The 10,760-nt window shown below is 34.1% G+C and overlaps 1 protein-coding gene across 1 annotated transcript; it reads left to right on the forward strand.

The window, feature by feature from the left end:
- The first annotated feature begins 455 nt into the window (after positions 1 to 455).
- Positions 456 to 10,285, forward strand: LOC110893767 (mitochondrial-processing peptidase subunit alpha). The gene is made up of 13 exons (XM_022140894.2): positions 456 to 729; positions 2,516 to 2,755; positions 2,840 to 3,136; positions 4,881 to 5,048; positions 5,249 to 5,416; positions 5,531 to 5,611; positions 6,429 to 6,495; positions 6,952 to 7,049; positions 7,142 to 7,214; positions 7,572 to 7,642; positions 7,733 to 7,782; positions 9,389 to 9,501; positions 9,938 to 10,285. Exons 1-13 carry the CDS (start codon positions 691 to 693, stop codon positions 9,982 to 9,984), a joined length of 1,512 nt encoding a protein of 503 aa, XP_021996586.1. The 5' UTR covers positions 456 to 690; the 3' UTR covers positions 9,985 to 10,285.
- Positions 10,286 to 10,760: the final 475 nt, after the last annotated feature.

Consider the following 10,760-nt stretch of genomic DNA (forward strand, 5'->3'; position numbering starts at 1 on the left):
ATCCGAAAATCCGTATCCGAAATATCCGAAAACCAGATAATCCGAATTTGCGGATTCGCCGAAATTTCGGATTCTGATGTGAAATTCTAAAAATTTCGGATAAGCAGGTTATCCGATATCCGAAAACTAATAAAATTTTTTAAATACATATAGTGTATGAGCACCTATGTTTAGTTTGAAATATAGTTAAAATTAGTAAATAATTAGATTCAGATGTGTATTTATAAAAGTTGATTGTTTTAAACGTTGGAAATTTGGAAAATCGAATATACGTTTAGTTTTAATCTATGCACGAAACATTTTTTTTTTAGTTTTTTTTATAAATTCGGATATCCGAATCCGTATCCGAAGTTTCGGATATCCAAAACTTCAGATACGGGTTCGGATATTAATATTCTATCCAAAATTTTCAGACGATTTTCAGACATCCAAAAACGAGAGTGCTAAGATGGTGTAAATTTGTAAGTTATTACTCTTTTAGCCCATTACCCTTTCAAAGGCCCATACTGAAAAAAAGGCCGAGCCCAGATCTCACTCTCGCCGTCGTCTTCGTTCTCGCCGTAAGTCGTACCCCCAAATTTCGTCTCTCAATCACCTCCAAATTTGTTCAGGCAATCGAGAGGGAAACAGTGCATACAGAATAAATCAACACAATTTCCGTTTCCGGTTTCGCATTACGCATCGATTGTCATGTATCGTGCCACATCTCCTAGAATCAGAACCCTAAAGGTCAGTATTGTTCATTAATCATCTGATCGAATAGAGTATAATCTGATTCAAATCAATCATTTCACCTGTTAATTAGATATCGTCTGATCGAATAGAGAATAATCTGATTTGAATCAATCATTTCACCTGTTAATTAGATATCGTCTGATCGAATAGAGAATAATCTGATTTGAATCAATCATTTCACCTGTTAATTAGATATTTTGAACTTTTCATGTTTTCGCTGTTGAAATTTGAATCATGTTATTATGTAGATCCGATCGTAATGTAATTGATTGTTTCATACTCTTGCGGTTTGATGATTCGTGTGTATTCGTAGTAATTTTTAAGAATAATGATTATAAAATGTTTGATTGGTGATGCATAACTTATCAAACTTACATGTTATGGTTCTTCGAGCGTGGGGAGATATAGCCATGTAGGTTAACTTCTATTGAAGGTGAATTTCTGGTTAGGTGCTTGTAATTTGGTTATATACGGGTTGTATTTTAGTTAATTGTGCAAGCTAGATTGCGAGAAGTGTTTACGTGTGTATACATCATAGTTATTAAAGGCGCTAGGCGCACTCAAGGTGCATAGGTCTCGCCTGGGGCCTAGGCGCAAGGCACAAAAAAAGCGAGGGCCTGAGAAAAATAAAGCGCATAATGGAAAAAAATTTAAAATATATTATGTATTAGAGAAAGAATACTATTCTTCAAATAAAATAAACAAAGTCTATTATGTAACACTTTATATCATCCAATTACTACCAAAGTTTTAGTGTGTTAGTGTAGAAAAGTAGGTTTCCTTGAATAAAAAGTAGAAATCTGGCTAGAATCTTGTCGGAATTTAGAGAATTTGGCCGGAAGCTCTCTGGAATCTAGGAATCTCGTCGGAATGTGCGCCTGAACCATCACCTAGAGAATTAAAGCGCAATTTCCTCGACTTAAAGGGCAACTGCCTCGCCTCGCCTGAAAAATGGGCCTAGGCGTAAGAGGCGATGGCTTTTAACAACTATGTTATACGTTTTAATTAGTTTTGCAACAACTTACTGTAAATTTGGTGTGGACGTTTGCGTTATTCAACTGTAAGCTACAAGAATTATGAACCTCAAATAGAAAGATAAGATGTTTTGATGTAGTTATGCAAATCTGTGATAAATGTACTATGAAACTGGTTTTTTTATTTGTAAATATCATTCGCTCAAACTCAAATACACGAACTAACTAGAGTTTCTACACACACACTTTTCTTCTAGTTTTACATTTGGTACACATGCTCTAATTGCTAGATAAAAGTGAAGTACAAATCATAGTTGTTAAAAGCCATCGCCTCTTGCGCCTAGGCCCATTTTTCAGGCGAGGCGAAGCAATTGCGCCTTGAGTCAAGGAAATTGCGCTTTAATTCTCCAAGTGATGATTCCGGAGTAGATTCCGACGCGATTCCTAGAAGCCTTAAGAGTTTCCGGCCAAATTCTCTAAATTTTGGCAAGATTCCAGCCAAATTTCTATTGTATCTAATGAAAATCACTTTTCTACACCAATACACTAACATTTTAGTACTTTTGGTACCCAATAGATGATGTTAAATGTTATATAATAGGTTTTGGTTTATTTTCTTTGTAGAATATTATTATTTTTCTAGTACATAATATTTTTTTTTTCATTGTGCGCTTTTATTTTCTCAGGCCCTCCTTTTTTTTTGCGCCTAGGCCCCAGGCAAGGCCTATGCGCCTTGAGTACGCCTAGCGCCTTTAATAACTATGGTACAAATAATAATTTTCTGCTGAAATTGGGATATGCAATAGGGCCAGGCTGGCAAATGGATGCTGACTAGGTTTGCTAGTTCAAGTGCTGTTGCCGCCAAGTCATCATCAGGGGGTTTGTTTAGCTGGTTTACAGGAGGAAGTGCTTCCTCCTTACCTCCGTTGGACTTTCCTCTCAAGGGTATCGAACTTCCATCTTCTTTACCTGATAACGTTGAACCGGGAAAGACAAAGATAACAACCCTTTCAAATGGAATCAAAATCGCCTCGGAATCTTCATCAGTAAGTCAGCTATTTTGCATTCATAATCTGGTCAATGTTAGTAATTGTTTGCTGTTGCTTGATCATAATTGTGTTTTTGTGTAGAACCCTGCTGCCTCGATTGGTTTGTATGTTAATAGCGGCTCAATCTATGAGACACCAGCCTCATTTGGTGTTACACACCTTCTAGAACGTATGGCTTTCAAAAGTACATATAATCGAAGCCACTTGCGCGTTGTGCGGGAAGTGGAGGCAATTGGCGGCAATGTGACGGCCTCTGCTTCTAGAGAGCAAATGGGTTACAGTTATGATGCCCTTAAAACTTATGTTCCTCAAATGGTAGAGCTACTTGTTGACTCTGTAAGAAATCAAGCTTTCTTGGAGTGGGAGGTTAAAGAACAGGTGCTTTCATATTTTTTTTATCTTCAGTTCTATATAATTGTGTTAATGTGTTATCTTTTGCATTTTTGATGGGGTAAAGTATGTGGAGGCTAGGGGTGCAAACGAGCCAAGCCGAGCCCGAGCTCGAGCTCATTTAACATATGAAAGCTCGAGCTCGAGCTCGGCTCGAAGGTAATTTTTCAAGCTCGAGCTCGGCTCGGGCTCGACTCGTTTAGTATTTATTAATTAATTTATATTAATTATAATAATTATTATACATATAATTTAGTTATTTTTTTATTTTTATATAAATGGTAATTATTATTATATAAATATATGTTTAATATATTAATAAAAAATATATAAGCAGAAAGCTCATTTAGGCTCGCGAGCCAGCTCGAGCTCGATAAGCGAAGCTCGGGCTCGGGCTCGTTTACTAAACGAGCTTGTTTTTAGGCGCGGGCTCGAGCTCGTTTAAGTTTGGCTCGTTCGAGCTTTTTTTTTCGAGCCGAGCTCGAGTAGCTCGCAAGCAGCTCGGCTCGTTTGCACTCCTAGTGGAGGCCACCCAAGCGTTCAACTTTTTTCATCATATTGAAACTACTTTATAAGGCAGTTAATTATTTATCTTGTTTCATCTATACCAAATTTGGGCAAAACGAACCAGATTATTGTTACACGATAAAACCTGTTGGTTTTCTTTTTTACATTGAATAGTTGTTTATTGATAGTGAGAATGGTATTCTTGTCTTCTGAAAATATTAAGGGCATGTTCGTTGTTATTTTAAGTAGTTTCAATACGCCGCTGGATTTGTTTTATTGTACTATACATTATCTTTTTTTTTTGATGGGATAATGTTTATTAATTTTTTGATGGGATAATGTTTGTGCAAGCCCTCTTAAGTATTTACCTTTTTATTCATGCCACACGTATTGAAACTACTTTACAAGCCACCTATATTTGTATTATGCTTTGTGTATACTAAGTTTGTCTAAAAACCTGCAAGAATATTGTTGAATGATAAAATGGTTAATAATTTTAAAAATCACCGAACTTTCAACATTTTGGGCAAAGAAGTTATAAACTCAGCAACGTTGACCAACATATTGCAATTTCCAACTTGAACAGGAAACTTATAAAACCTTGAGAACTTTTGAATTTGAGGCCTTTTAAGCTTCAACATTTAAATCTAACAGCATCTTGAAACATTTTGGAGGCATAGTTGTCGATAGCGAATAGTGGACGATAGCGACAAGCAACCTATACGCTACGTAGTGATAGCGATGAAATAGTGGGCGCTTTTTCATGTTTAGCAATACACTAGAAGAAAATTTTTGAAATATTTTATATGTATGTTTTACCAAAAAATATAAAAAAAACACACTCTATTTTGAACATTATTTGTCGCTATTTACCACTATTTGTCGCTACCAGCTATAGCGACACATAAGCGCTACGCTACGCTATTCGCTATAGCGGGCGCTATGCTCGCTATTAACAACTATGTTTGGAGGTTTCGTTGGAACTTTTTTTCACAGTGAATTTGTCCTATACTTTTTTATACTTGTTAAAATGTTTAAATAGTGGAATTTAGTTAGTGCTTTATATAGGTTTGAATTAGAGAAAAAACAGAGGGATTAACCCACTTAAAAAAATGAAGTTTTAGGGATAAATCCTTTAAAAAGTTAAAAAGATTTAATCAGTAAAACGATGAATGTTGGTTGGCTAAATCCTTTTTTGATTGAAACCATAAAACTTTTTTGGCAGATTGAGAAAGTGAAGGCTGAGCTTGGTGAATACGCCAACAATCCTGAGGCGTTGCTGTTAGAGGCAGTTCATTCAGTTGGATATTCTGGTCCACTTGCAAATCCTCTTCTTGCGTCTGAAGGCGTACTCACCAGAATAAACAGTACAGTTTTGGAGGATTTTGTAGCTGTAAGTAGTGTTACTTTTGTATTTAAAAGCATTTAAGCATTTTCGAGTGTTTGGATAAAGAAAAGTGCTCACAGCTTATTTAAGTGAAATAAGCTGTTACCATTTAGCATAAGCTGTTTAGATAAGCGATCCTGAACACGCCCTTTTTATTCATTCCATCTAGACTTTGTTTTTGAAGATATATAGCTTGAAAATTTCAGGCAAACTATACAGCTCCTCGAATGGTACTTGCTGCAACAGGAGTTGAACATGAGGAACTGTTGAAATATGCCGAACCTCTTCTCTCTGATTTGCCAGGTGGCACTCAGGTTGAGGAACCAAAATCGGTGTATGTTGGAGGTGATCACCGTGTTATGGCTGATACAGGGGTGTGTCTAAAATTTAATATTAATCTTTTTGCTTTTTTTTTTTTTTTCATTTTTGTTCATTATCTGTGTGTCCCGTCTTTCTGATGCATTGATCAAGTTTCGTTTTGTTATCAGAGAACTAGTTTTGCTCTTGCATTCGAACTTCCTGGTGGCTGGCTTAAGGAGAAAGAAGCCATGACGTTGACAGTTCTTCAGGTAGTCTTTGCAACCTTCAGTTATCTCTTTTATTAGTTTAACGGAACCAATTTCGTGATTCCATTCTCTGTCTTTTATGTAGAAATTCCATTATGTGTGGGTTGAGTATGAGGTCAAAACGAGTAATTTTTAGTATGGTTCATAAGAGGGCAGGCTGGCTAGTGCCTACTAAACTGAACTGATACTGCAATACAAAAATTAAGAATTATACATAAAAGTTGAAGATGCGTGTAAATTGTGCTTGAAGAATAATGTTTTTTTTTTCTTTTTTTTTTTTTTTTTTGTGATTAGATTTGAAGTAAAAAAATAATATGTTAATATTGGGTTCCTTTAGAGAACTCATTGATGATGTAATTTTTTCAATGAAATATTTTCTTTTTTGTTACAGATAGTTATAAAATATATGTTAACATACATAAAATACAAAAAGAGAAATGTTAACAATAGAAAAGGGGATAATTGGTAAGCTTTTGGTAATTAATTCATAATAGTAGGGGCCTTCATGGAGTTTTTTTATGTAATACTTAATAATAGCGCCTCATGATATGATTTCAATAATAGTCTTTTCTTTTAGTAATATTAATCTAGGAGGTTTTATGTATAAAAAAGTTACACTTTGGTGGCTTTCAACCTGTGACCCTTTTTTCTTTTAAGCCAGTTTTTTTTTTATTTTACTCATGTGACCTCTTAGTGATAAAGTAAATACGTATCAACATATTTATAAATTATAAGTACATAGGTCAAAATTACCATCTCTAACTTAATGGAATGTCAATTTATGAGTATAGGTTATAAAAAATATTATATTTATTTGCAGATGCTGTTGGGCGGAGGTGGATCTTTTTCAGCTGGTGGGCCCGGAAAAGGGATGTACTCTCGGCTTTGTAAGTTACCTGACACACTTAAATATTTTATAGAGTTAAATACCATTTTAGTCCCTGTGGTTTGGGCCATTTTGTCAGTTTAGTCCAAAGGTTTCACCGTTGCCATTTTAGTCCACTGGGTTAACTTCATCCATTTTTTCTGTTAACGAGAAGGGCAATTCGGTCATTATATATGTAATTCTGTGAACTAGAAGGGCAATTTAAAATGATCGAATTGCCTTTCTCATTAACAGAAAAAATGGATGAAGTTACCCAGTGGACTAAAATGGCAATGGTGAAATCTTTTTGGACCCACAGGGGAAAAATGAAACCTTTGGACTAAACTGGCAAGATGGCCCAACCCACAGGGACTAAAATGGCATTTAACTCTATTTTATATATACACATGCTAGACTTCTAGTGCTTTAACTTAGCTTGCACATTGTAAATATTTTAGTTAATTATTATTGTGAGCAGATCTTAGAGTTCTGAACGAGTACCCTGAGATTCAGTCGTTTTCAGCATTCAGTTCTATCTATAACCACACCGCCATATTTGGAATCCAAGCTACCACAGTAAGACATTTTACATTTTTAATTATTTTATTATATCTGTCATAACTAAAATAACATTCTTTTAGACGCTAATATTTATCAATATACTTCAGAGTTCTGACTTTGTATCAAAAGCCATCGATGTAGCAGCAAAAGAACTCCTTGCAGTTGCCACTAATGGTGAAGGTAAGCTTGATACGATATATTAACTACTACGCTTTTTGAGTTTTATTCTAATATAATCGGGTAAATTGTACTTTACGTCCTTCAAGTTTCAGCAAAATTCCATGCGTTATCCTTTAACTAATGAAATTACAACGGACGTCCTTTATGTTCTAATTTCTTTATAGGCGGTGTCCTTTCTCCTTGAAAAGATTACAAAAATAAAAGACACCCGCTGTAAAGAAATTAAAACATAAAGGACATCTTTTGTAATTTCGTTAGTTAAAATCGTCTGAAATTTTGCTGAAACTTAAAGGACGTAAAATGCAATTTACCCAATATAATCTGAATAACCATTTTGGTGATATACCTTTCCTTCAGTTAATCAGGTACAGTTGGACCGTGCAAAGAAGTCAACCAAGTCAGCCATTCTTATGAACCTTGAATCAAGAGTATGTAAATTAACCCCGAGTTTGACTAGTCAACTGATTAGCTAATATGCACTCATCTAAAATGGGCTTGTGGTTGATCCTTATATGCAGATGGTTGCTTCAGAAGATATAGGTAGACAAATACTGACATATGGAGAAAGGTATATCTTTATTAATATCCATCTTCTATATAATGTCAACTAGAATTACGACCCGCCGCAATGCGGCGGGGATTCTTTAGTTATAACTAAGTCGATTTAGGACGCGCATGTTATGTTGAACCTTTCAAACGGGAAAAAATAGACGATGTAAAAACGTTCACCCACACATGTACGTTGCGTCGTGTTAACTCGCAAAATTTAGAACGAAACATAAAAACGTTAAACCAAAGACGCACGTTTCGATGTGTTTAGTCACAAAATTTTTGAACGAAGCATAAAGCGAAAAAATTTGCGGAAAATAAAAATTATAAAGGACCAAAGTTGAAAGTAAAAAAAGTTGTGAGGATAGATTGCAAAAGATAAAAAGTTTTATGTTAAAAGTAAAAAACAAATAGTTTTGCATTAAAGGTAATTTATGAAATACATTTGAGTGAAAAGTTAAAAAATCATTTTTTTAAAAAACCCTCAAAGCCAAGGTTACGACAATCATATGCATAACCATATGAAATACATTTGAGTGAAAAGTTAAAAAATCATTTTTTTTAAAAACCCTCAAAGCCAAGGTTACAACAACCATATGCATAACCATTTTTTCTTTGGAAAACTCTCAAAGGCAAGATTACAACAAATAAGTAAAAAAAATCAAAGTGGTTAAATCGCAAAAGATAGAAACTTTTGAATTAGAAGTGAAAAATCAAATTAATCAAAGGGGTTAAATTGTATAAGATGAAAACTTTTGAATTAGAAGTGAAAAATAAAATTAATCAAAGGGGTTAAATTAACAAAGATTAAAACTATAAACTTAAATTGTCAAAGATTAAAACTTTAAGGTTAAAAATGAAACAAAGATTAAAACTTTAAACTTAAATTGTGAAAGATTAAAACCTTAGGGTTAAAAAGGAAAATTCCAATTTTTTTTTGAAAATCTCCCAAAGCCAATTGTACAACCTTGATATGCATAAGTTTGTTGCTTCTTTATAAGGTTATAATTATAATATCTTTATTATTTAATAGAGTAAATTACGTTTTTGGCCCCTGTGGTTACATCACTTTTACTATTTTAGCCCAAAATAAGAATTTTTAACATATCTGCCCCCATGGTCTCTATAACTAACCATTTTTGCCCCCCATGATCTCTAGACTTAGGGGCCAAAATGGTTAGTTATAGAAACCATGGGGGCAGATATGTTAAAAATTCTTATTTTGGGCTAATATAGTAAAAGTGATATAACCACAGGGGCCAAAAACGTAATTTACTCTTATTAATATCCATATTCTATATAATGTCAATATGTGCGAGTTGTGTAACGAGTCAAAACGGGTACGGGTCAACACATTACACATGTACTTTTCCACCGGTTGAAACGAGCCGGGTCACATTGACCCGAAAAGCTGTCTTGTTTTTTCTTTTTTAAAACATAAATATTTTCCGTGAAATATGATTACGATAATAATATAATTGTTTGAATAGAGCACTTTTGTAGTTTTTGACTCTCTTTTTAGCTATTTTTTATTTTAATTAAATTAATATGTAACCCGATTTGACTCGTTATAATCTGTGATAAATTTGTAGCTTAATCTTGTGATAAATTTCATCTGTCACTAGGAAACCTGTGGAATATTTTTTGAAAGCTATTGATTCAGTAACGGCCAATGACATCACTTCCGTCGCGAAAAAGCTTCTTTCCTCTCCTCTCACTATGGCTTCTCATGGAGATGGTAAATTATTACTAATTCAATAAAGTCGAAAACGTCTCTTGCTTTAACATTTAACCAATCTACTTTTTTTAATTTATCTATTACACGTCTTTTTTTTCTTTGAGTGGTTTAGTCACTACCGTTTATTTGTCTTACTAAAAATCCACCCATTTTTATCAGTTATCTTATAAGACAAATAGACTTTTAGGGATAAAGCCGCTCAAGACAAAACTCTAGGGACCTAATTGGTAAATTATGGTCTTGCTAAAAATCCACCCATTTTTATCAGTTATCTTATAAGACAAATAGACTTTTAGGGATAAAGCCGCTCAAGACAAAACTCTAGGGACCTAATTGGTAAATTATGGAACGTTCGATGGTTAAATTCATCATAAACCATTGTTATTTAACTAAAGTTTCACTTCTGACCTTTTACTTATTTTACCCTTCCTTTCAGTCCTAAACGTCCCAACTTATGATTCAGTCAGCCGCAAATTCCAGTAGTGGCAGGATTGCTTCAAAGTGCCAAAGATCGGTACTCTTTCTTCTTCACCTTGTGGTTCTTTCAAGGTATCTTACAGTTGATAATGATGGATAATAATGATATGTTATTCGGCCTTTTAAAAGAATTATATAAGGCAATCCCTCGGTACCCTTAGATTTTAAGGCTTGATGTGTGTCCCATGTATTTTTTTTTTTTTTTGGAGTTTTCGAGTCGGGTCAGCCAATGGACGATATACCATTTTTGAAATATATTTATTGAAAAATTAATTTTGGGCCGGGATCAACCAGTCGTTTTGTTGGATGTTACGAGCAAGAATTCACATTATATACGTGTTTCATGCATGATCTCGATAACTTTGTTAAACAAGTCGATTTGGGAACCAAACTATAACCATTTTCTCATTTAAATTGGGGTAGCAAGACGGAAAAGTATGTGAGTTGGCTAATGCTAAAGCGCTCTCTATACTATGTTAAGTTAGTATATAAGGCTTTTCATAGTCATATTTTTGTTCTGCGATTTTTTAACACAATATCTACGCCGCAAAAGCATCAAATGTTAGTTCTTAATGTCTTTGAATAAATACCATACTGCTGAAAATTTAAAATATGCTTTACTTTTAGTTGAGTGGGTGGTTTGGACTTGTTGCTACTTTAAAAGTATAATCAATACGGTTAGGGTTGACATGAAATTTTCTAGAGCCATGTAATATTGTAATATATCAATTGTTACATACAGAAATTACTAGAAAAAATAAACAAGGGGAACATTGATTTTA

This window comes from Helianthus annuus, chromosome 12 (genome assembly GCF_002127325.2).
Source record: "Helianthus annuus cultivar XRQ/B chromosome 12, HanXRQr2.0-SUNRISE, whole genome shotgun sequence".
Lineage (NCBI taxonomy): Eukaryota > Viridiplantae > Streptophyta > Magnoliopsida > Asterales > Asteraceae > Helianthus > Helianthus annuus.